Genomic DNA, 24,765 nt, shown 5'->3' with positions numbered 1-24,765 from the left:
ACCTATCTCCGCACCTGCCAGCCAAGAAGAAGGTGTTTGTGGGGTGGGAGCAAGCAGGGAGTCCCTGAGCATCACAGTTTGACTGAGCCTGCCCTTCTCGTGCCTCAGGGAAGCACTCTACACCATCCAGTGGAACATCCGCGCTTTCAATGCTGTCAAGAACTGGTCCTGGATGAAACTTTTCTTCAAGATCAAGCCTCTGCTCCGGTCGGCACAGAATGAGAAGGAGATGGCCACCTTGAAGGAGGAGTTCCAGAAGCTGAAGGAAGCTCTGGAGAAGTCAGAGGCTAAAAGGAAGGAGCTCGAAGAGAAACAAATTACCATGATCCAGGAGAAGAATGACTTGTCTCTCCACCTTCAAGCTGTAAGCCCCGTGTGCAGCTCCTTGGCAGGGGAGATGTGGGTGTGGGTGATGAGAGTGGGGGTAGGCATGGATATACCCCGCCAGACAGGTCAAATGTAATACCACAAGCGAGAAGTGTCCCTTAGATGGGAACCACTAGCCTTCTGGCCCCTTGCACCCGAGAGGGCTCAGAGAAGGACCTGACACTGTGGACAGGATTGTTCAAAGGAGCGAGGCTTGGGAATGGAGAATTTCTAGGTCACTGCTCAGTCTGGTCTAGGGCAGCCATGGTCCAGTGTCATCTGCTGGCCATTCAGCGGCTGGCATGAAATGAGATGGAAGGCCTTAGTCCAGTGCTGAGCAAATGCCCGTCTCACAAAAAGTCCCGTCATAAGGGGAACCCTTGTGTCAGGGCAGAGACTGAGGAATGAATGGGCTGCTCTGCAAAGGTGACCCCACCAGAACAGGCTGCAGCACATGGGTGGGAAGTGTGAGTGTCTGCTGGCCAAGCTGTGCCTGCTCCCTGGAGCGCGGTCTCCAGGCACTGTCAGTCCAGCACCTCCCACCACCCGATACACCTGAAGCAGAAGGGCCAGCATCAGCTTCGGCAACTCTCCTGTTCCCCTTTGGCCTTAAGGGATGGGAAGAGAAAGGATGGGAACGTGCCAGAAAGAAACAAAAGCTTCCTTCCATCTGCCTGAATGGCTTGTGCTTGCTCTCTACATTAAGTGAAGAGCATCAGCAGCTAGTGTCCAGGAGAATGAGGGTGTAGTGATCTCTGCCAGGGGCTAGGACCCCTGACTGGATGGTAATATTTCCTGGGGGAAATGGATGAGCATGTGTTTCCTTATGCACTCTCCCAGGAACAAGACAACCTAGCTGATGCAGAAGAGCGCTGTGACCTGCTGATCAAAGCCAAGATCCAGCTGGAGGCCAAGGTGAAAGAGCTGACGGATCGTCTGGAGGACGAGGAGGAGATGAACGCGGATCTGACCTCCAAGAAACGCAAGCTGGAGGACGAATGCGCTGAGCTGAAGAAGGACATTGATGACTTAGAGATCACGCTGGCCAAGGTGGAGAAGGAGAAGCATGCCACAGAGAACAAGGTAACAGGCACAGCATGTGAGAGGGGTCACTGTGCAACTGCTGCAGCCAGTTACCGGGGGCTCCACAGAGCTCTGTGGCTACACTCCCGATGGCTTCCCTGAGCGTTGTGACTGCTGTAGGAGCCCGGGGCCTACTCAGGGAGAAGAGGCTGCTGTTAGGGCGTGAGAGGAAGGGCTCAGTCTCTGGCAGGGCTGGCCAAAATGCAGCGAGGCTCTGTAGAAGGTAGAATCTGAAAGAGCAAAAACCTCCCTGGCCCCAGAGCATTGCACAGTCTGTGCAGCAATAAGGGAAGCCGGGGGTAATGCCACGACTTTCCACCTGCAAAAAATGCCTTCAGTTTTGCCTGGTGTAGCTGGTGAAAGCGTTGGAATAAGAAGCAAGCCCATGACAGACCTGCAAGAGCAATGGGGCTACAGGCAGTAATGGTGACAGTGACGGTGAGGATGCTTGACGGTGATGGAGGTGATGAAGGCGGTGGTGGGGATGGCAGTGGGTGTGATGGTGGTGGAGATGGTGGTGGTGCCTAGGGCAGCCCTCACTGGAAATGCCAGGGTCAGGACAGGCTGAAAAAGGAAGAGCAGATACTACCAAAGTCTGGTGGGTAACACTGAAGTACATTCATCAGTCACAAACTGTGCTTCTGATTCCCCACACTGGTTATCAAGAAGATTAAAAAAGAGAAATCACACAGCCCCCTTTATTGCATTCCAGTTCTCTGGCTCCCAATCGGCACCTAGGTCCAGCACAGTGAGAAGTTATTTAAAAACTCTGCTCACTATACAAAATGTTCTTCTGAACCCCAAAGGGCCAGCCACATTGCCAGGTCAATATTAATTTGGCTCTTATCCAAAATACCATGTTGCCAGCCAATCCTTTAGTGTCTAAAACTAAGAGTTTATTACAGGGGTGGGCAAACTTTTTGGCCTGAGGGCCACATTGGGGTTGTGAAACAGTATGGAGGACAGGGTAGGGAAGGCTGTACCTCCCCAAACAGCCCGGCCCCTGGCCCCCTATCTGCCCCCTCCCAGACTGCCCCCCTCAGAACCTGCGACCCATCCAACAGCCCCCTCTCGGGTCCCCCCACCCCTAACCACCCCCCAGGACACCACCCCCTATCCAACCCCCCTTATCCCTGTCCCCAGACTGCTGCGCCCCCTATCCACACCCCCACTCCCTTACAGGCCCCCCAGGACTCCCACCCCTATCCAATCCCCACTGTTTCCTGTCCCCTGACCACCCCCTCTCCCCCAGAACCTCTGCCCCATCCAACTGCCCCTTGCTCCCTGACTGCCCCCGTGGGACCCCCAGCCCCTTATTGAAACCCCCCGCTCCCTAGCCCCTTACCATGCTGCTCAGAGCGGCAGGAGCTCGCAGCTGCATGGCCTGGCTGGAGCCAGCCACGCCGTGCAGAGTGCTGGCGGTGCGGCGCACTGAGCCTGTGGAGGAGGGGGGGACAGCAGGGGAGGGGCCGGGGCTAGCCTCCATGGCCGGGAGCTCAAGGGCCGGGCAGGACAGTTCCGCGGGCCGGATACAGCCCATGGGCCGTAGTTTGCCCACCTCTAGTTTATTATAAGGAAAAAAGAAAGAACAAGAAGAGAGTTGTTAAATGGTAAAGCAGTCAGATACATACAGAGACTTCAGAGTCCATATATCAGGTTCTTAGCAGTATTGGTGAGTTTGCTGGCTGGAAAGTCCCTCTGGAACACATCCACAGCTTGGACAGGTCATTCAGTCCTTTGTTCAGAGCTTCGTTTGTAGGAAAGTTACTCCAGTGGGAAGCAGGCCTGAAGACAAAATGGAGATGAAGCAGTTGTCTTTTATATTCTTTTGCCATGAAGCTTGTATTTTCTGTGTCCCAAACACAAACTTCACAGCTGTGAAGCTTGTGTTTGGGACACAGAAAATACAAGCCTCATGGCAAAAGAATGGGGATGGAAAAAGCCTTAGAGTTCTTTGTCCATAGGCATGCCCCTACATTGCTTGCTGACTCATCAGGTGTATTCCCTGGCTTTTTCAATTGGTTTATTGTACAGGTGATGTCCCTTGATGGGCCATCAAGCTGGCTTAGTGCTGATGCCAATCTGTCTGGGGGTGTCACCCAGAAACACAGCACAAGATTGGAAATACAGATATACCCTACATATCTATAACTCACGATACGAAGGTGATACAAACATATAAACAAGATTATCATATTTGGCAAATTATAACATTTTTGTAGATACTTTACACGGCATATCTAGCATGATTCATTGCAGTTTTAAAATATTGGTATCCATAGTATCATTAAGTGTCTCCCACATTCCATACAGCATCGCACATGGTGGTGATGGTTAGGAATGTGGTGGTGATGATGGTGAGGAAGGCGGTGATGAGGGTGGTGGTGATGAGGGCAGTGATTGTGATGGTGGTGGTGGGGATGGTGAAGATGGCAGCGATAGTGATGGTGGTGGAGATGAAGGCAGTGGTGGTGATGGTGAGGATGGCAGTGGAGGTCATGGTAATGATGTCTGTGGTGAGGATGGTGGTGATGAGGGCAGTGGTGGAGGTGATGGTGAGGAAGGTAGTGGTGAGGATGGCAGTGATGGTGATGGAGATGAAGATGGTGGTGATGATGGTGAGGAAGGTGGTGGGAGGGATGGTGGTGATGAGGGTAGTGATGGTGATGATGGTGAGGAAGGTGGTGGTGGGGATGGTGGTGATGAGTGCAGTGATGGTGATGGTGGTGGAGATTAAGGCAGTGGTGGTGATGGTGGTGAGGAAGACAATGGTGGTGATGTGGTATTCTAGAGTTTAGCTGTCATCTGCCCCCAACCCCAGTCTCCTGAGGAGTTAAGCTCTCTTTTTCCTCTGCCTGCCTAGGTTAAAAACCTGATTGAAGAAATGGCGGCTCTGGACGAGATCATCGCCAAGCTGACCAAAGAGAAGAAGGCACTGCAGGAGGCGCATCAGCAGGCCCTAGATGACCTGCAGGCTGAAGAGGACAAAGTCAACACGCTGACAAAGGCCAAAGTCAAACTGGAACAGCAAGTGGATGATGTGAGTAAAACATGAATGCAAAGACCAGTGACAGCAATCCCATTGTATGGATGAGCCGTGTGCCCCCAGCGGAACCGCCCCGGTACAGAGGAGATGTGTTAGATGCCATGCTAGGTTTCTGCCAGCAATGGAGAAGGGACCTCTCATCAGAGGCAGGAGGATGTGGAGGAACAGGAGATGTCAGGGGCACTGGAGGGAGTATTTCCCTTCCGAATTTACATTTCTTCCTTCTCTCCAGCTGGAAAGTTCCCTGGAGCAGGAGAAGAAGATCCGAATGGACCTGGAGCGAGCGAAGCGCAAGCTGGAAGGGGATCTGAAGCTGACGCAGGAGTCTGTGATGGATCTGGAGAACGACAAGCAGCAACTGGAGGAGAAACTCAAAAAGTGAGTGCCAGCAGCGCCTGGGGAAATACCCCGCAGCCAACCCCAGCAGGCGCTGCTCCTGCCACTTGCTTCCTCCTGCACTGAGCACGCCCACAGGTGCAGGGGGCTGGTGTTCTCACTTCTTGGAGCTGTTTCCAGACTGGAAAATGCTGTTATCCTTTGTAGCATCTAGTGTCCCCAGCCATGCTCAGAACCCACTGCGTTGGGCACTACCCAGACACCCAGGGAGAGAGGGTCTAACCAGCCCAGCGCAGGAGGGGTTCTCATCCCCATGTTGCTGTGGGGCCTGAGGCTCATAGGGTGCAGTGACTTACCCAGAGGAGCCTGTGACAGAGGCAGATCTCCTGACTCGTGGTCCAGAACTCTACCCACCCCATCGAACTGCCTCCCAGCACCCCAGGCTTTAGGGAGCCCAGAAAAGCACTCAAAGCTTCAAGAGAGGCTGCTATGCAGAGCTGTCACCTGCAGCCCCCAGGGACTGCAAATGTAACCAGCAAGTCAGCAGGGTTGATATCAGCTGCCACATCCCAATTCATGGACGGGCTGTGCCCCCCTGGGAACCGCCCCGCTGCAGGGATGGGCTGTGCCCCCCCGGGAACCGCCCCGATGCAGGATTGGGTTGTGTCCCCCCAGGGGAACCGCCCCGATGCAGGATTGGGTTGTGTGCCCCGTCAGGGGAACCGCCCCGATGCAGGATTGGGTTGTGTCCCCCTGGGAACCGCCCCGATGCAGGGATGGGCTGTGCCACCCCAGGGGAACCGCCCCGTTGCAGGATTGGGTTGTGTCCCCACGGGAACCGCCCCGATGCAGGGATGGGCTGTGCCACCCCAGGGGAACCGTCCCGATGCAGGATTGGGTTGTGTCCCCATGGGAACCGCCCCGATGCAGGGATGGGCTATGCCACCCCAGGGGAACCGCCCCGATGCAGGGATGGGTTGTGTGCCCCATGGGGAACCGCCCCGATGCAGGGATGGGCTGTGTGCCCCCAGGGGAACCTGATGTAGAGGGGTTGTCTTAGGTGCTCTGCTACAGTTCTCCAAACAGTCTAGGTTGCAAGTACAGGTTCATTCATCCTTTGGTACAGGACAAACCACGAGTCACTAGTTTGCAGGGAAGTCTCCTACACTGGCCCCTGGGGGACAGGCTAGGAGGGGCCTGGCAGCTGTTCTCTGCCTAACCGCAGGCCTCTGTCCTGGTTCTGTGCAGGAAAGAGTTTGAGACAAACCAGCTGAATTCAAGGATTGAAGATGAGCAAGTGCTTGGCGCCCAGCTGCAGAAGAAGATCAAAGAGCTGCAGGTAAAGGAGTGTTGTACAGACAACACAGGCCTGGCGTTCCACAGTGAACCGCCAGGGGGCTGAGTAGGAGAGTGCCCCAGGGCTGACACAGAAGCTTGTCCCTGAGCGGGCCCCTCCCTGGGCCTGCTGCCACCTCTAGGGAGCTATGCGGAGAGGGCTCTGCTTTCCACCATCCCTTCCGGCTGGGCCGGTCAAGCTAGTGTGTCTCCCTCTCCCCTCTCTCCAGCCCTGGGGCCTCGATCCCAGTTCAGCTGGGCACGTTTCAGATCTAATGGAGCCAGCTGGCTTCCCCAGAAGCCCAGCAGCTCCTTACGTGCCCACACTGTGGGGGGGATTGTTACCCTGGACATGAGAGGGGTGTTCTTGTTAGCAGCGCTCTGAGCACGGACCTCACGGAGCCCAGCAGGGATGCCTGGGGAAAGCCAAGCCAGCACAGTGGGGCTGGTGCGCTCAGGACCAATCCCAGGCACGATCTGTAGGGGAGGCAGGTTAAACGGGGTTGGGTTTGGGGGTTTTTAATTAAAAACTCAAAGACAAGCTCCTGGCCTTTCAGCCGGGAGGGTGCTAGCCCTTTGCCCACACACCAGAACCTCAAATCCAACCCCCCAAACCCTGATGTCACAGTTTGTGAGAGGGGCCCAAAGGGCCAAACCAGAACCCCAGGGTCAGATCGCCCTAGCTGTGGGGGTGGGGCTGGGCTTGGAATCCTGATTCACAGCTGGACCCAGATTGGGTGGCTCAGGCCCAGCTCTCCAAAGGTTTTAGGGGTGATCGTGTTAGCAGAATCAGTGTTGGGACTGCTGCTAGCTCAGCCCGGGGGCCTGGGGCACTGGCTGCCTGTCCCACTGGGGTAGCTTGGTGCTGCAGTGAGACTCTCACTCCAGCTGGGACGGCGAGGATGCTAGGGCTGCCTGGCCCCATAGCACCTGCCCTGCTTTGCCCCCCGCCAGGCCCGCATTGAGGAGCTGGAGGAGGAGCTGGAGGCGGAGCGGGCAGCGAGGGCCAAGGTGGAGAAGCAGCGCGCGGAAGTGGCGCGGGAGCTGGAGGAGCTGAGCGAGCGGCTGGAGGAGGCGGGTGGCGTGACGGCTGTCCAGCTGGAGATGAACAAGAAACGGGAGGCAGAGTTCCTGAAGCTGCGCAGGGATCTGGAGGAGGCGACGCTGCAGCACGAGTCGACGGCGGCCGCCCTGCGCAAGAAGCACGCCGACACCGTGGCCGAGCTGGGCGAGCAGATCGACAACCTGCAGAGGGTCAAGCAGAAGCTGGAGAAGGAGAAGAGCGAGATGAAGATGGAGGTGGACGACCTGTCGTCTAACATTGAGTATCTCACCAAGAACAAGGTGAGGGACTGGGAAGCTGTGAGCAGGGCTGCCCCCCGCTGGGTGGAACCAGACCTGCTTGGGGGTGGGGGACTAGGGTGCCCAAGAGCGGGTGGAGGCCAAGGCAGGCTCTAAGTTCTAACCCAGCAAGTGTAGGTGGTTTGCGCAGGAGTCTTGGGCGCTGAACTCAGGTCTGATGTTCGTTTGGCCAAGTCACTAACCTCCCTGCCTGCAGCTGCAAGTGGGGATAACGACACGTACCTGCTCCGTGCTTGGGCCGGAGGGCTCTGAAGCTGCTAAGATCAGAGTAAAGGCTGGAGCTCTTGGCGTGGAAAGCCCTGGGTTCTATCCTAGATGCTGCATGTGCGCAGAATAGCAGCTGAGCTCTCTGTATTGAAGGCAGCTGCAGGACCTGTTCCTCTACCGAGGGGGACATGCAAGGGTCCCATACTAGGAGGGCTCTGTGTGAGAGCCTAATGGGAATCCCGTTTTGCATCACTCAGCTGAGAGTGGGTCAGAGAAAGGGGGATTTCCTAGTCTCAAACCATAGCCTAGGAGGCAGGACAGTTCCCGGGGAGGCGTGTGCAGCAGCTGAGCCCATTTGGAAGAGCAAAGTTGTCTAGCTCGGGGCTGCCGATCTGACGCTGCCCTGGCTGCTTGCTGCAGGCAAATGCAGAGAAGCTGTGCCGAACGTACGAGGACCAGCTGAGCGAGGCCAAGTCCAAAGTGGATGAGCTGCAGCGCCAGCTGGCCGAAGTGAGCACCCAGCGTGGCCGGCTGCAGACTGAGAACGGTAGGTTCAGAACGCCTTCGCCCAGCTCTGGGACTGGCTGAGAGGGGCCCCGAGGCTGGGCTTGCTGCTAAACCAGGGGACTGGGATCAGCCACTTTCCTGCCTCTCCGAGAGGTCAGTGTGCTCTTCTGGCAGGGAGCAGGTTGCTGAGTAATTACTGATGCCAAAGCAGTGCCCGGAGGAGCTGCAGAATGTACCCGCAGGGCCCACTCAGGGCGGGCAGCGCGGCCAGCCAAGACAGAACAGCGGAGGCAGTGAGAGGAGAGAGGTAGCGTCAGCCTCAGTGTGGCTACGGAATGTGCCATGACCACCAGTGTTGCCAGCAGGAAGCTCCCTGCTGGCAGAATTCCCCCTCCGCCCCAGCAGTGCAGCTGCTGCCTTTAGGTCCAAGGATGCCAGGCTGGAGAGCCAGTGAGGCTAGGTTCTGCCCAGGCTCTCCTGGGATCTGCGCTGAAAGGGCTGAGTGCATCAGGGAGCTGTGACATTAAGCTGAGATCCCTGCTGCCCAGGCGAGAGGTAAAGAGCCCCTGGCACGAGGGATAATAGGCCAATTGCCCAGGCCAACATCCCATCTACCAGCAAGCCAGGTTCTGCTACCCTAGACTGTGTGGGGACCATCCAGGGCCCAGACTAGTGGCTGGCTCCTCACAGCCTGGCTGAGAGCCAAGTCATTGCTTGGGGGATGGGAAGCGCTAGATAAAGTCCATTTCGACTGACTCCGAGCTAGTGATGGGCCATAACTGCAAGGCCAGGTCCAGACTCCTCTAGCTCTGCGGGAACTCAGAGATGGGCTCAGGCCTATTGCTGTGAGCGAGTGCATCACCTTGGGCCCCCTGGAACCGGAGGCAGTTGGGGGTCAGTTCTGCACGCTGGCGCTCAGGGGCCGCAGGGAGCTGAAGGACACGAGCACACGGCCTTGCACCGTTTCCATTTGCCCAGCTCCATTCCAGTTGTTTGGCTTTGTCTGCACTAGGGGAGCTAAGCCGGCTGCTGGAGGAAAAGGAGTCTTTTATAAACCAGCTGAGCCGTGGCAAGACCTCGTTTACCCAGACTATTGAGGAAATCAAGAGGCAGCTGGAAGAAGAGACCAAGGTAAGGCTGTGTGAGGGAGACGACTGGCTCTCTGGGGCCTCTCTCCTATGGGGGGGGGGGGCTTGTTGGCTAGCCAGGAAGGGAGTTGGGGAGCCCAGCAATGCGGATTTGCACCTAAGTGCCTAGAAAAGGATGGAAAATCATAGAGGCATAGAATATTAGGGTTGGAAGAGACCTCAGGAGGTCACCTAGTCCAACCCCCTGCTCAAAGCAGGACCAACCCCAACTAAATCATCCCAGCCAGGGCTTTGTCAAGCTGGGCCTTAAAAACCTCTAAGGATGGAGATTCCACCACCTCCCTAGGTAACCCATTCCAGTGCTTCACCACCCTCCTAGTGAAATAGTTTTTCCTAATATCCAACCTAGACCTCCCCCACTGCAACTTGAGACCATTGCTCCTTGTTCTGTCATCTGCCACCATTGAGAACAGCTGAGCTCCATCCTCTTTGGAACCCCTCTTCAGGTAGTTGAAGGCTGCTATCAAATCCCCCCTCACTCTTCTGTTCTGCAGACTAAATAAGCCCAGTTCCCTCAGCCTCTCCTCATAAGTCACATGCCCCAGCCGCCTAATAATTTTCATTGCCCTCCACTGAACTCTCTCCAATTTGTCCACATCCTTTCTGTAGCGAGGGCCCCAAAACTGGATGCAATACTCCAGATGTGGCCTCACCAGTGTCCAATAGAGGGGAAAAATCACTTCCTGCCATCTGCTGGCAATGCTCCTACTAATGCAGCCCAATATGCCATTAGCCTTCTTGGCAACAAGGGCACACTGTTGTCTCATATCCAGCTTCTCGTCCACTGTAATCCCTGGGTCCTTTTCTGCAGAACTGCTGCTTAACCAGTCGGTCCCTAGCCTGTAGCAGTGCATGGGATTCTTCCGTCCTAAGTGCAGGACTCTGCACTTGTCCTTGTTGAATCTCTTCAGGTTTCTTTTGGCCTAATCCTCCAATTTGTCTAGGTCACTCTGGACCCTATCCCTACCCTCCAGCGTATCTACCTCTCCCCCCAGCTTAGTGTCATCCGCAAACTTGCTGAGGGTGCAATCCATCCCATCATCCAGATCATTAATGAACATCTTGAACAAAACCGGCCCCAGGACCGACCCCTGGGGCACTCCGCTTGATACCGGCTGCCAACTAGACACTGAGCCGTTGATCGCTACCCCTTGAGCCTGACGACCCAGCCAGCTTTGTATCCATCAAACTGCCAATCATTGGCCAGACTGACACTGGGCCTGGCCATGCTCAGGGGCTCCCAGCCCAGCCAAGCCTGGCAAGGGGCTGAAGCCACTGCTCTGAGCAGGAAAAACATGTCTGGGAGGGTAGCTGTGCAGGGAGGCCTTGGCCAGCACAGGTACCGGGAATGGGACCCTGCGCCTGGTGCTGGGGTTGGATCCAGCCCTGATCAGTCGTGAGCAGTAGCTCAGCCCAGGCAGTGGCTTTCTGGGGCCCTCTGTGAAGGGAGCTGGTGGGTGTTGGTCTGTCGCCCAGTAGGCTGCTCTCTGCATCTCCCCACATGCACCCCCACCACTGCACAACTTGGCCCCTGGGGTCAGTCTCAGCAGAGAGGCCAGGGAGGCTGAATTCCCTTCTGCTAGGCTGCCCTACAGGGCCGGTTTGTGGCACACAGGAGGGGAGACCGGCACTGCTGCTGCCGGTGTGGGAACATGCCCTGCACAGAAAGCACCAGTCCCCAGGCCAGCAATCCAGCATCTTTCACTGGGCACTGCCCCAGCAGAGCCTGCCTGAGGGGGGAGAGGGGGTTCCGGCCTTGGGCAGCACTGACTAAGCGTGAAGGCTGACTCCCACCCAGGCCTGAGGGGAGCCCTCTGCCCATCTCGGCTCTCCTGCCTTCCCCTTTGCAGTCCAAAAACGCCTTGGCTCACGCACTGCAAGCCTCGCGCCATGACTGCGACCTGCTGCGGGAGCAGTACGAGGAGGAGGTGGAGGCCAAAGGGGAGCTCCAGAGGACCCTGTCGAAGGCCAATGCTGAGGTGGCCCAGTGGAGAACCAAGTACGAGACGGACGCCATTCAGAGGACAGAGGAGCTGGAGGAAGCCAAGTAAGTTCCAGCAAGGGTCATGCACTGGGCACTGGCTGCTCCATCCGCCTGCTAGGGCTGCTTGGGAGCAGATCTCCTGGGTGGCTGCTGGTCTCTGCAGAGGGACAGGGCAGCTCCTGAGCTGACACTCCCACGTGTATCTGCAGAGACACCTCTGCGTTCACACAGAGACGCGGCTGGCTCAGGGAACGCCCGTATGCTGGGCCTGGCCAAGCGATACATTGCCTATTGGCACTGTGTGAGAGCAGGGTGCTCTCTGCCCCAAGCTCCAACCACCAACGCTGCCCAGGGACTGCCCTGAATGTCCAGCATGTTGCTCCGTGGGGGCTTGTCTGGGGATCTGTGCATCAGCCAACATATCTGTGCGTGCACACACATCCATGTGCCTAATGGGTTTGCACGGGGGCTGGTGGCTGTCCAAGGGGTGATGTGGCATTTGTGGAAGAACATAAGAACGGCCATATGGGGTCAGACCAAAGGTCCATCTAGCGCAATATCCTGTCTTCTGACAATGCCAAGTGCCCCAGAGGGAATGAACAGAACAGGTAAACATCAAGTGATGCATCCCATCGCCCATTCCCAGCTCTGGCCAACAGAGGCTAGGGACACCATCCATGCCAATAGCTAATGGTGGACCTATCCTCCATGAACTTATCTAGTTCATTTTTGAACCCTGTTATAGTCTTTGCCTTCACAACATCCCCTGGCAAAGAGTTCCACAGGTTGACTGTGCATTATGTGAAGAAATACTCCCTTTTGTTTGTTTTAAACCCGCTACCTATTAATTTCATTGGGTGACCCGTAGTTCTTGTGTAAGTGGGGGAATGGTCCCGCTAGTGTGAGGAACTTTCCTGGCTTATACACTACCCTGGTGGAATTGGCTAGCGAAGGGATCTAAGTCCTTGCTCCCACTCCCTTTACCCAGAGAGGGAGGGCTCCACTTCCCCTCTCCTGTGTGGCAGAGTCCTCTCTCTGGGGCACCTGGACATCACAAACAGCTGTCTCTGGAATGTAAGGGAAGTTCATAGTCTGTCTCTCACATGTCCCAGGCCCTGGCTGTTCTGCAGGGATGCCGCAGGTTGGACACTTGCTCCTGCGGTGGCCACATGCCCTCGAGCTGTAGGTGGCAGGACCCTTCTTCCCAGAGTAGCGCCCTCTCTCCTCCCCCCTTTGGGGTTAAGATCCCCCTCCCAGTGCGGCCTGCAAGGCCTCTTGGCTGGGGCATCTCCCTGCACTGGGCCCTCTGCCAAGGGTCCCCCTTGCTCTCCCCAGCCGCTCACTGCACTTAGCTCTGGCCTGCTCCAGCTCCACTCTGCCTCCAGCTCCCTGGGCTGCTCCTCCGGCCCCAGCCAGCATGGCCCTGCCCCCCAGCTCAGCTCGGGCTCCTGCTCTCTCCTTAGCTCTGCCCCAGCCAGCTCCAGCTCACATGGAGGACAGGACCCCCAGCCTCCCTCATTGGCCTGCCTGCCCTGTCAACCAGGTTGACCTGGAGCATTGGCCTCTCCCCGTTGGCCCAAGGGACCGTCAGTCTCAGGGTCCTGATTTCTCATCAGCTCTTCCCCCTTCTTTTGGTACTGGGAGAGGGCCAACCTAACCCGGACTGAGTTTCATGACAGGCCAGCAGCCCCCTTACGCCTGGGCCTTCCTCTCCGGGTCAGGCCAGGAGAATCTCGAGGATGGGCTTGAGCCCAAGTCCATTGAGGTCAATGGCCAAGATTCCCCCCGACTCCCTGGGCTTGGAATCAGGTCCCTGTTGATGGAATTGGCCTGAGGCGCACGCCTGCCGGGCTCCGTGTCCACGCGTGGGGCCTGCTGTGCCCAGCCCCCGGCTCACCCTCTGACGGCGGTTGGCAGGAAGAAGCTGGCCATCCGGCTGCAGGAGGCGGAGGAGGCTGTAGAAGCAGCGCATGCCAAGTGCTCCTCCCTGGAGAAGACCAAGCACCGGCTGCAGACGGAGATCGAGGACCTGTCCATCGACCTGGAGAGAGCCAACTCTGCGGCCGCTGCGCTGGACAAGAAGCAGCGTAACTTCGACCGGATCCTGGCCGAATGGAAGCAGAAGTACGAGGAGACCCAGGCAGAGCTGGAGTCCTCACAGAAAGAGTCACGCAGCCTGAGCACGGAGCTCTTCAAACTCAAGAACGCCTACGAGGAGTCCCTGGACAACCTGGAAACCCTCAAACGCGAGAACAAGAACCTCCAAGGTACAGCCGGGCTCCGGCACCCAGCGCCATGTCCCTGGGGCTGGGCACAGCCAGGCTCTGGCACCCAGCTCTGTGTCCCTGGGGCTGGGCACAAGGCAGCATGGGGGCACCCCTGGGCCAGCGCCGTGCCCTGGCCTGCTGAGCACAGCTGTGTCTCTGGGCCCACTGGCCAGTGCGGGAACTTGGGGGGTGGCTGGCAGAGCCCCTGCCCAGCTGCTAGTGCCCAAACAGCCCACTTGAGGGTCTGGGCCTGCAGGTAGGGCTGGGAGGGGTCCGAATCCACATCCCCAGACTGCGAGTCTGGCCGTTTGCCATTTGTCAGGCAGGCCCAGGATGGGGGGAGGGGGGTCGAAGCTGGAGGCTTTGCTTGACAGTTGTGGGAAAGCTGGCGGTTAGGGGAATGCAGGCCCCCCATGCTCACCCTCTGTCACCCTCCAGAGGAGATCGCCGACCTGACAGACCAGATCAGCCTGAGCGGCAAGACCATCCACGAGCTGGATAAGGTGAAGAAGGCCCTGGAGAGCGAGAAGAACGACATTCAGGCGGCGCTGGAGGAGGCTGAGGTGGGTTTGGGCTCACGCTAATGAATGCCCCATCCCATGGCCTTGCACAGTGCAATGCCCTGTACAGCCCCCTCCCTGCGGTGCCCCAGGGCCGGGGCTCCAAACACAGCGCTCTCTTCTGGGTGCCATCAGCCTGTGAGAAACGCTCTCCGAGCCAAGCCACTGCCACCCCGACACCCCTTCACCCATGTTGCTTTTGGGCAGGCATCAGACACTCCCCAAACAACCCCTGCCCAGGGCGACAGCTGCCACCTGCCCAGAGGCCTCTGGGTTCGTGGGGGCTATGGGGCAGGACTCCTGGGCTCTGTCCCTGCTCCGGCACTAACGTGTTCTGTAACCTTGGGCAAGTCACCACATTTGGCCCATGGGCTCCCCATTTGCCAGGGTGGGGGTTGCGAGGATCCCCAGTGAGCCCGTTGCTTGCAGTGCAGCCGACGGCCACTCTTCTCTGTGGCCGAGTGCGCGGCCGGCCGGTTCAGCCTGCCCGCACCGGGGCTGGGAGAGGGTTACCACCTCTGACCCAGCAACTCTGCCCCTTGGTCTCTTCGCCCCGCTGCACCCAGAGCAGGCCGGGTCGAGCTTTTCAAAGGGGAGGCAGGGCCAAAGCCAGGAGAGGGACCCCAGCAATACGTGACACTAATGCCCATCTGCTGCTGCCTGTAGGGGGCACTGGAGCACGAGGAGAGCAAGACCCTGCGGATCCAGCTCGAGCTGTCCCAGATCAAGGCTGACGTGGAGAGGAAACTGGCCGAGAAGGACGAGGAGTTTGAAAACCTCAGGTAGCACCTGCCTGTGCCCCCCTCCCATTGCTATCTAGCCCACGGGGGTGGCTTGGCAGAGCTCTCTGCAGAGCTGGCATAACCCCAGGGTAAAGCCAAGGGCAAGGGGCCCACGCCGCGCCTGGGGCTGGCCCCCAGCAGTAAGCTTTGAGCACTGGAGGCGGATTAACCCCTCCCCTCTCGCAGGCGTAACCACCAGCGAGCCATGGACTCCATGCAGGCCACACTGGACGCAGAGGCCAAGGCCAGGAACGAGGCTATCCGGCTGAGGAAGAAGATGGAGGGCGACTTGAATGAGATGGAGATCCAGCTGAGCCATGCCAACCGCCAGGCCGCCGAGTCCCAGAAACTGGTCCGGCAGCTCCAGGCCCAAATCAAGGTCAGTGCGGCCCCGCACGGCGGGCAGGGCTCCAGCTGCTGCGCTGGGTGGGGGTGATCGCAGCGCTCTGGAGCTGTGCTAGCCCCCAGCTGAAGGCAGGGGTAGTGTCGGGTAGTGCCAGCTAGTGCACCAGCTGGCTCCCAGCCCTGGCCCCTGCCAGCCGGAAGCAGGGTTAGTCTGGCCGGATGCTCACGCCTGCCTGGGATGATGGCTCCGGGCCTGCATCCAGCCCGGTCCGTCTCCATCCCCCCTTGACTGCGTGTGTCGCTGCCGGGCAGGACTTGCAGATCGAGCTGGACGACACCCTGCGCCACAACGACGACCTGAAGGAGCAGGCGGCAGCCCTGGAAAGGCGCAACAACCTGCTGGTGGCCGAGGTGGAGGAGCTGCGGGCAGCGCTGGAGCAGGCCGAGCGGGGCAGGAAGCTGGCTGAGCAGGAGCTGCTGGAGGCCACCGAGAGAGTCAACCTGCTGCACTCCCAGGTGAGCGGGAGCCTGTGCAGGCCCAGCCCACGGGGCAGGGGGCACGCAGGGGGTGGGTTCCTGGGCCCCTTCACCCCGCACAGCGCAGCGCCCTGGGCCGCTGAGCTCCAGGCCCTCCCACACTGCGAGGACAGAGGTGACTGGAACCAGCCAGGGCACTGCCCTATGGGCACTGCCCTATGGGCACTGCCCTGTCCCCCCCACCCCCCCATGAACAGCCCACCCTGCTCCTGTGCAAACAGCCCCGTCCCCATCCCACGTGAATAACCCTGCCCTGTTGCTGCTCCAGAACACAGGCCTCATTAACCACAAGAAGAAGATGGAGGCGGACCTTGCCCAGCTGAGCTCAGAGGTGGAGGAGGCCGTGCAGGAGTGTCGCAACGCTGAGGAGAAGGCCAAGAAAGCCATCACCGACGTAAGGGAACCGGGGGTGCTGGCCACAGGCTCAGCAAGCAAGAGGGGCCCTCAGGGAAAGTGCCTGCGTGGTCACGCACCCTGGTGCTGGCATTCAGGAGGCAGCAGGCCGGTATTCAGAGTCCATGGCCAGAAGGGATCACTGTGATCCTCTTGTCTGACCTCCTGTATAACAGGCCAGAGACCAGCCTCACAACAGTCCCTAGAGCAGAGCGTGTAGAAAAACACCCAGTACGGATTCAAAACCTGCCTGTGCTGGAGCCTCCACCAGGCCCCTTGGCAATTTGTTCCAGGGAGCAAGTCCCCTCCCTCGTAAACACTTACGCCGTATTTCCAGTCTGCATGGGTCTAGCTTCAGCTCCCAGCCACTGGATCCTGTTTGACTTTCCTCTGCTAGACTGAAGAGCCCAGTATTAAATATTCATTCTCTATGCAGGTCCTTGCAGACCGTGATCAAGTCACCCCGAAGCTTCTCTTTGTTAAGCTAAGTTGATTGAGCTTCATGAGGCTCTCGCAATAAGGCAGCAGCTCACGTTGTTCGGGGCTCACTGCTGCCCTCCGTGTAGCACCTGGGGGGAGGGGGTGTCATGGATCAGCAGCCAGTGTGGGATGGACAATGAGCCTGCATCCCTCTCCCGCGCTCCTGCCAGCGGCACTGACTGACTGCATGAGGCCTGGCCCCGGCACTGACAGGCCCCCTCCCTTCGGTCCCCTCAGGCGGCCATGATGGCGGAGGAGCTGAAGAAGGAGCAGGACACCAGCGCACACCTGGAGCGGATGAAGAAGAACATGGAGCAGACCATCAAGGACCTGCAGATGCGCCTGGACGAGGCCGAGCAGATCGCCCTGAAGGGGGGCAAGAAGCAGATCCAGAAGCTGGAGGCCAGGGTAAGTGCTGGCAGGGACCCCAAGTGCAGAGTGGGCTCAGAGGGGGTGTCCTCTCCCAGCTCCTCCCACACTGCCAGGCCAGGGCCCGGCCCTCCCAGCTCAGCCTGACCTGGGCAGCTGGGAGCCCAGAGCCGACCATCACCACCCTGCTTCTGCCCACAGGTGCGTGAGCTGGAGGGGGAGCTGGACATCGAGCAGAAGAGGAACGCCGAGACCCAGAAAGGCATTCGCAAGTACGAGAGGAGGGTCAAGGAGCTGACCTACCAGGTACAGCTGTGCAGGGCTCCCCAACCACCGCACCCGGTTCCCTGCCTCCCCCTGCTTCCACACCAGGCTCCCTATGTCCCTCCCCTCTGCCTGCTCCCGACCCCTTCCCAGAGCTCCCAGCCCCACCTGCCTGCCCCCACACGGGACTCCGAGGCCCACCCCCACCCGGTGCCAAGCCTCAGCCCCTGCCCTGCAGGAGGCCCCAGTCCCTGGGCACAGTGCACGTCACCTGTAGGAAAGCCCAGACTCTTTCAGCCCTCCCCAGTCCCCTCCCCCAAATCCCTCCTGACTTCTGCTGCCCCAGGGCAGGCAGGAAGCAGGGGCTGAGCAGCCATGAGCCAGCCTGGGCTCCGTGGGGAGAGGGTGGGGTCTGTGGCAGTGGAGATTCACTGGGGGTCTATGGGGAGGGGAGATCAGCCAGAGGGGAAGCCGTGGGCAGCTGGCAGCCTGGCCAGGGGAAGGGTTAGGAGGCCGGGTGGCAGGGGCTGATGACTCACTAGTGGCCCTGGCTGGGCTCTTTCAGACCGAGGAGGACAGGAAGAACCTGGCACGGATGCAGGACCTAATTGACAAACTGCAGACCAAGGTCAAGAGCTACAAGCGCCAGTTCGAGGAGGCGGTAAGTGCCAGGCAGAGATCCCACCCCCCTGCCCTCCTAGGCAGGACACACCTGGCCCTGCTCCTGGGGGGCTAGAGCCTGGACTCCTCTCCTGCCAGGGCTCAGGCTGCTCCTGAATAGCTCGGGCTTCCCCATAGCCCAGCACTGGGACCAGAGCTATCCCAAGGCCCGAGCCAGCCGGAGTCCTTGCCACTTCTCCAGGGAGTCCTCCTTGCACTGGGGGTGCCAACATGCCTGCAGGGCAGGAGGGGACAACCCTACCAGCCCTGCCAATGGCCTGCTAGTCTGTGGATGAGGCCTGGGCTCCAGGGCTGGGATCCCAGCACGGCGCCTTGCCGAGGGAGATGCACAAAGCTGCCCAGGAAATGAGGGGCTGGGAATTCAGGCAATGACCCCCTCAAAGCAGAGGGCGCTGCTGGCACCTCAGTCCAGGCCACGGCTCATCCTCGCAGAGCCCTGCCCCCCTCACCCCCTTTGCACTGCCGGGTACAGGAGCAGCAGGCCAACTCCAACCTGGTGAAGTACCGCAAGGTGCAGCACGAGCTGGATGATGCCGAGGAGCGGGCCGACATCGCCGAGACGCAGGTGAACAAGCTGCGCTCCCGCACCAGGGACGTCATCACCTCCAAGGTAAGGCCTCAGCTGCAGGGCCTGGTTCCGTGGGGGAGTGGGGGGAACCAGCGAAGCCTGAACTAACCCTGACGTGGGCCCTCAGAAGGGAAGTGGGAGCAGAGAAGCTGCCTGGGGCTACAGCCAGCCCCATGTTTACACCAGCCCCATGGGCAGTGAGTCCCACAGCTGCAGGATTATCAAAGGGGCCAACAGACCCCACTGCCAGGCCCCTTGGGGCCAGGGCGAGACCAGCCACCAGCCAGGAGGAGCGGCTGCATGGGGCCAGGGCCACGCATGGGAACAGCATCCACTCCAGGGAGCGAGCCATGTACTGGGACTCAGACCCCTGCGGAGGTGCTGCTGTTGGCAGGAGGGTTGCACCCTGCTCCACCCCAGCAAGTCAAACGTCCCTGAGTCCATGTTTCTTTTCTGTTGCCAGCATGAGGAGTAGGAGCCACAGCGCCCGCCCCGCCGCCGTCACACCTGCCTGTTGTGTGAGGTGCAACTGGCTGCAACAGTCATTGTGTCTCTATGCTGAGTGAATAAACAGCTTCCAAAGAGCACAGGCTCCTTGCATCTGTGGGGTGGGAGGGAAGCTCTAGCGGAGCTCCGTGCAGCAGGGCTTGCATTGGCCCAAGAGCAGCTGGCTCCACGCCTGCAAGAGGAACGTGCCAAGAGCCAGGCAGTGAGGAGAATGGAGGCTGGGAGTTTGCTACTGGCTAGGACATAGTTACCCTTTGGGATCAGCCCCAGAGGGGGCTCTGGGGAGGCCGGGGCTGCCTGAGAGCACACATGGCTGTGCGGGGAGCAGCCCGATGGAAGACGTGGGAGCGAAGGACGGGAACATAGAGAGTATGGTACTAACAGTTAACACTGGTTTAGAATCGCACAGGCCAGGCCAGCTCCAGAACCCAGGTTTGTATCCCTGTGGCAGACAAACCCCCGCTGTCATTTAGCCCCTGCAAGAAGCACTGGCTGGGAAGTCCCAACCCTCAGCAGAACAGGCCCGGCTTTGGCAGCAGCTCAGCAAACTATGTTGGCTCCCTAGCACAGTGCTTCAGCCCTGCTCCTGAGGGACACGAGCCAGGGGAGGGGAGAGATCAGTTATTGGAGCAGGCCCCAGGAGGAGCCAAAGGAGTGGCTATTTCAGTGCAGAGCCAGCTCCATTGTCAGAAGAGCTCCTGCTACCCCTGCCCCAAGGCAGCCTTCATCAGGACACAGGAAGGCAGCGACTGGGGCAATGTGCTAGTATCTTAAATGTGTGACCCACGTTCACGTCCCCAGACTGCTTTTTGCAGCAAGCATGGCCTGACTCTGTCCTCAGGGCGAGGGATCAGCCCCGAGTGGCACTGGAGGGAGGGGGGAGGCTTGTAAAGCCTCTTGCCAAGAGGGGAACACAGGGCTGCTGAAGTCCCCGAGATGCAATTCCAGAGTCAGATCAGATATTGAAGGGGAAGCTACTGCAGATCACGCTCCTGTTCTCCAGCTGCAAGGAGTGGGGAGACGCTACTGAACGGGCCCTTTTCCTGGGGCTGCATGGACAAATCCATGCAGAGTAAGGGTGTGGCTATGCTGCAATAAAACACCTACATCTGGCCTGTGGCAGCTGATGCAGGCTCACGTTGCTATAAAATTGCAGTGGACACATTCGGGCTCAGGGACCCTGCTGCTGCTCAGGCTCAGAGCCTGGGCTCTAGCCTGAGCCAGGAAGTCTGACACAGGCCAGCCAGGGGCGTGATGTTGCAGTGTAGACATGCCCTAAGAGGGCAGGACTCTGGTCTCTCTTTCTCTGCTCTTGCAGGGCAGCTCCCAAGGAGGCAGCACTCAAAGGCATTTAAAACCCAGGAGAAACAGAATAGCCCTGCTAGGCTCCGCCAGTTTTCATGCTCCCCTGTGCCTGGAACAGTCCTTCCCCTATGTGTGAGGCAGCCTCCCGCTCCTCAGGGCTCACCGAGCAGCTGGCCTTACTTACCCCCATCTTTGCTCAGCCTCTCCCAGCACCCACCTGGCCGCTGTGGCAGGAAACTTTCCATGACAGCCGTTGCTCAGAAGCCCTTTCTCCTGTTCACAGCCATTGGCAGTTTAGACAGTGACCTTTTTGGGGTCACCACCCTGGCCCCTGCATGTGTACAAGGCAGTGGGCAGGTTTATGGTGCTCTATACAAGTACAGTCACTGCATAAGGCCCTGCCCACCAGTGGTTCAGAAATGGGGTACGCTGAACTGCATGCAGACTTTTCAGACCTGGTTTAGAGAACTTGTGCACAGCCAAATTGTGCAGGGGGACGAGCCAAACTGAGGTTAGGATCTGGTCAAACATGTTAAAGTCTGAAGCACTCACCCACCATCCAGCAGGGAGTTTAGACTTCAGCCGAGAGAGCACCCAAGGCACGGATGACCACCAGAGCGAGCAGAATGCCAGCGAGCCCATAGGCGTTTGGAGAGGACTGCAACATAAAAGGGAGCGCTGCACTCGAGCAGGGATGAGGCATAGATCCTATCACCACAGTAGGCAAGACCTCTATAAAGAAAGACGCCTCTCCACGCACTTCTTTTAAAATAGAGTTCTTTAATAGTTTCCATTTAATACGCTTGTTTGCAGTTAGTAAATTGGCAATAATCTGGGCAGCAAAAACCTCAGCAATGCATTTGGGATAGTGCAGAATTCCAGGAACATTAACCAGCTGGGATCCCACCGCCGCCCCCAACAGTCCATCACTTGAGCTGCTGGAAACCACACTAATGACAGCAGAGCAGCAGCGAGCTCTCTGGTCCATCACATTAACATTCCTGCCCTCGCACCATTCCTCTGAGACATCTTCACTGACAACAGGTTGCTACCACAGTAAGAATGAAGGACCGAGCCACCTCTGGCCACTTGCAGGGCAGGTTTATACGAGCGGCTAATGTGAACGAAGAGTTCCATGGAAGCCAAGAGAGCGTGAGTGTGAGCTTTAACCTCAACCTATTTAGTGCCTTAAAACAAAGCTAAAAAATTGTTAGAAACGTTCAGTTTATGAAGGATCCTCTGTCCCTTCACGTAAGTCAGACAGAACCTTCCTTCCAGGGAGGCCAGATCAGCTCCTTTGTGGGAGGAGAGATTGCTTCCTGTGCACCTGTCCGAACCAAGCCAGTTCAATCAGAACCAGGTGATGAAAGAGCCCTGGCTCCAAGATCAGTCCCTGGAGCTGCTAAAATACATGAAGAGGGGGATGTCTAAAACAAGGGCAAACACAGCTTGGCCCCTACCTGTAAATTCCAGAAATACACAGATCAAGTTAAGAATAAAATATATTCTCTGCAGATTTATAGCATCAATCTTTGGATGCAACAATTAGCTAGATTAGGGAAAAGGCATTCTTGTAACTTAAAAGCCTTTTCATTTGAAGCATTTATTTTAAGTGTACATCTATTACAGTTAAGAATAAGCAAAGATTCACCAAACCCACAAATATCCCAAGAAAAAAAACAAAACAAAAAATAAAAGGACGGATGGAAAAGAAATTTGCTCCCGCGGGAAAGCTGATGGAGAGTTGCAGCTGTCATGGCAAAAGGTTCTCCCAATGGGTCGCCTCGTTTTGGAGGAATGGCATCTGCTGGAGCTGTGTGTTTAAAAAAAAAAATCTCCCTAGGGGAAGGAAATCCCTTGGGGGAAGACATTAATAGCTCCTTATAAACTCGGTTAAAGCTCCAGTTGGATGCACTGGCTCAGCAGTTTTGGAACTTGTTTGCCCCTTGCTCCTCACACTCTGTTTTACCAGTCAGTCTGAATGTGAACTGCCCGGGGCGGACACTGAAGTGTGGATTAAGACTAGCCTGGGCATTGCAACATTCACTCAGTTCTAACAGCGTAGCCATTTCAAAGGCGACTCCAATTACAAACAGGTCAACACTCTTCAGAATCAAGTTTTTCAGACGGTACAATCTAATGTCAGGGGCTAAACATCTGCCCTGCACATTCAACCCCTGCTTCAGGGATCTAAAGATTTGTATTCCCTTTGCTGGCAAAGGTCCTACACATTCAGACAACCATTGTGTGTCTGTACCCAGACTGGCTACACAGTAGTTGCTCTCCCTTCCTTCTGGCTGCAGATAAAGTCTTGGGGAAGGAGGTACTGGTCACAGAAGGGGAGGACACTGCAGGTCAGAGATACTCTCACTTGCACTCACTGCAATATGTTTGAAGGATGTTTCCCATTAACTGTCTGAGCTACCAAATATTAGTGTAAACTTAAAACCTAAATAATTAAAATTCACAGGTAAAGTTTGGGGGAAGAATAGGAAAATGGGTCTCAGCGTAAGCCACAGAGGCATGAGATTTGCTTTAAATGCAGTGGCTCAACGATGCTTCGGCACTGCACTGACTTATTTCATTCCAAGAAATCTCGGGCCACATCCAGCATCTGGCCTTTGAACGACGTGGTCTGATGCTGTTGATTAGGAATCGCAAGCTCAGGCAAAGCTAAGCAAAGCAGTCAGATTTTTGCCAAACTTGTTTTTTTAAAACATAAATTACAAAATTATTTTGATCAAAGGTCTTTTATTCCCAGCATCTAGCACTGTTACTCTGATTAAAACAACAACTCTAGGAAAAACCTGACATCTCCAAGTCAATATTGCACTTCGAAATTATTGTTGGTATGTTGATTTAAGGTATTGAAGACTGCAAGCTTAGACTCCGGTGTTAGGTTTCCAGGCACAGCTGGTTAGCACTCGCCGTGTTCAAGAGCGGAGAACCTTGCAGCAAAAGCAGTGCTCCTGAAGGCAATTTTAAAACCAGATTAGTAACCCAAGAAGGGACAAGCCACAAGTTTAAAAATCAGTATATTTTAATCTATTAATGCCTGGTCAAGTCTAGGCCCCAGACTGCAATTTCCCCCTCACTGAAAGGTTGCTGCTCTCTGCAGCACTGAACACCACCTTCCGACAGGAAGGAGCCGCTGGGGAGAGCGGGAGCAGAGGTTACCTCCTAATGGAACAGCACAGACAGATGTGGGCTAAACAGATTTATCACCAAACAATCCAAAAGTGGATGGTAAAAAGGTGAACAGAGCTTCAGCACCCAGGAACTCAAAACCACAATCTAACCCACCCTGATCCCCACACCCCGACACACCCAACCCTGAAAAGATTGCTCCTAGTAGATGTGTGGGGGGCATCTGCATGCGTTTGGCCTGTCTGACCTTGGTTTGGATGGCCTGGGGCCTTTGCTGTGCTTTTTAACGTGCTAATTCGGGTGGCCACAAGGAGAAGCCACAACTAGTGTGGAGTATCCTTGTCTAGCCACACTGCACTGGGGGTGCCAGAAAAAAGGCTAGTTTTTGCAGGGGATTATTTTTATCCCCAAACAACTGGAAGCTCTGTCCCTGAATGTCGCCCAGATAGCTTATGAAGTCCTGTCCTTCAGAGATCAGAGGCGGGGGAAGAGTCTTTAACAAAGCAGTAACATCCATGGTTCCAAGCCTACACACACACACACACACACGCGCGCAACACACAACGTATCCCTGAAAATCCACCATCTGCCAGATACCCTCCAAGCGCTGTCCATTTGAAGCCAGTCTGAAGAATCACTCCTCAGTAAAATCTCTGTCAATGTCCATATACGCTTCGTCAATATAGCTAACTATGGCACAGGGCGATGTCTGGTCGGGACTAAGCAGTATAGACACAGTCTCTTTCCAGTAGGTAAAGCTAATACATGAACTCTGTGGGGAGAGAGAGAGAGAGAAAAGTCTAATTAGGTGACAGGCTGCAAATAACCCTGAAGTTCATTAGCGGGAACCTGAGTTGCCCCCAAAATATGAGCCATGAACATGAACCAGATCTCCCTCCTCCTGTGCACCAAGGAGAGAGAAACCTGAAAGTCATCTTACACTCGGGTCTGATTTGCTCATCAGGCCAACGTCGTAACCGTCAGTTTACCATTAATCCTGCTCGGCTCTAGGAAAGCTACCCCACACCATGGCAACGTATCCCGCACAAACCAGACAATGCGCGTATGTACGGAAGCCAGCCTGCACCAATGAGTCTCTGTAAAAAAGATTAATATGGGAAGCAGTTCTTTTTTTATAGCACCCCAAACCACAGGGCTCTTCCTTTCTTCTTGTCCCACAGCTGAG

The 24,765-nt window shown here is 56.8% G+C and overlaps 2 protein-coding genes across 4 annotated transcripts in view; one reads left to right on the top strand and one right to left on the bottom strand.

The window, feature by feature from the left end:
- The window catches only part of MYH7B (myosin heavy chain 7B), a 51,512-nt gene extending 32,300 nt beyond the window's left edge, over positions 1 to 19,212 (top strand). Inside the window, exons 24-43 of one of the 2 annotated variants that reach the window (XM_074970341.1) lie at positions 109 to 364; positions 1,207 to 1,449; positions 4,313 to 4,489; positions 4,728 to 4,873; positions 6,080 to 6,170; positions 7,121 to 7,510; positions 8,156 to 8,282; positions 9,255 to 9,373; positions 11,241 to 11,437; positions 13,292 to 13,641; positions 14,080 to 14,204; positions 14,868 to 14,983; positions 15,170 to 15,362; positions 15,641 to 15,844; positions 16,134 to 16,259; positions 16,976 to 17,146; positions 17,309 to 17,413; positions 17,937 to 18,032; positions 18,525 to 18,662; positions 19,084 to 19,212. In XM_074970341.1, the coding sequence (XP_074826442.1) occupies positions 109 to 364; positions 1,207 to 1,449; positions 4,313 to 4,489; positions 4,728 to 4,873; positions 6,080 to 6,170; positions 7,121 to 7,510; positions 8,156 to 8,282; positions 9,255 to 9,373; positions 11,241 to 11,437; positions 13,292 to 13,641; positions 14,080 to 14,204; positions 14,868 to 14,983; positions 15,170 to 15,362; positions 15,641 to 15,844; positions 16,134 to 16,259; positions 16,976 to 17,146; positions 17,309 to 17,413; positions 17,937 to 18,032; positions 18,525 to 18,662; positions 19,084 to 19,095 (3,382 nt within the window). In that variant the 3' untranslated portion in view covers positions 19,096 to 19,212. The remainder of the gene's footprint in view (positions 1 to 108; positions 365 to 1,206; positions 1,450 to 4,312; positions 4,490 to 4,727; positions 4,874 to 6,079; positions 6,171 to 7,120; positions 7,511 to 8,155; positions 8,283 to 9,254; positions 9,374 to 11,240; positions 11,438 to 13,291; positions 13,642 to 14,079; positions 14,205 to 14,867; positions 14,984 to 15,169; positions 15,363 to 15,640; positions 15,845 to 16,133; positions 16,260 to 16,975; positions 17,147 to 17,308; positions 17,414 to 17,936; positions 18,033 to 18,524; positions 18,663 to 19,083) is intronic. The other variant, XM_074970340.1, reaches the window with a different exon arrangement.
- A 2,012-nt stretch (positions 19,213 to 21,224) lies between these two features.
- The window catches only part of TRPC4AP (transient receptor potential cation channel subfamily C member 4 associated protein), a 78,300-nt gene continuing 74,759 nt past the window's right edge, over positions 21,225 to 24,765 (bottom strand). Inside the window, exons 19-20 of one of the 2 annotated variants that reach the window (XM_074970339.1) lie at positions 24,177 to 24,351; positions 21,225 to 23,401 (exon numbers count right to left, since the gene is read on the bottom strand). In XM_074970339.1, the coding sequence (XP_074826440.1) occupies positions 24,214 to 24,351 (138 nt within the window). In that variant the 3' untranslated portion in view covers positions 21,225 to 23,401; positions 24,177 to 24,213. Of the gene's footprint in view, positions 24,352 to 24,765 lie in introns of both variants that reach the window. The other variant, XM_074970338.1, reaches the window with a different exon arrangement.

The sequence above is a fragment of the Natator depressus genome, chromosome 13, assembly GCF_965152275.1.
Source record: "Natator depressus isolate rNatDep1 chromosome 13, rNatDep2.hap1, whole genome shotgun sequence".
Classification (NCBI taxonomy): domain Eukaryota; kingdom Metazoa; phylum Chordata; order Testudines; family Cheloniidae; genus Natator; species Natator depressus.
This window is presented reverse-complemented; position numbering and strand designations above follow the sequence as displayed.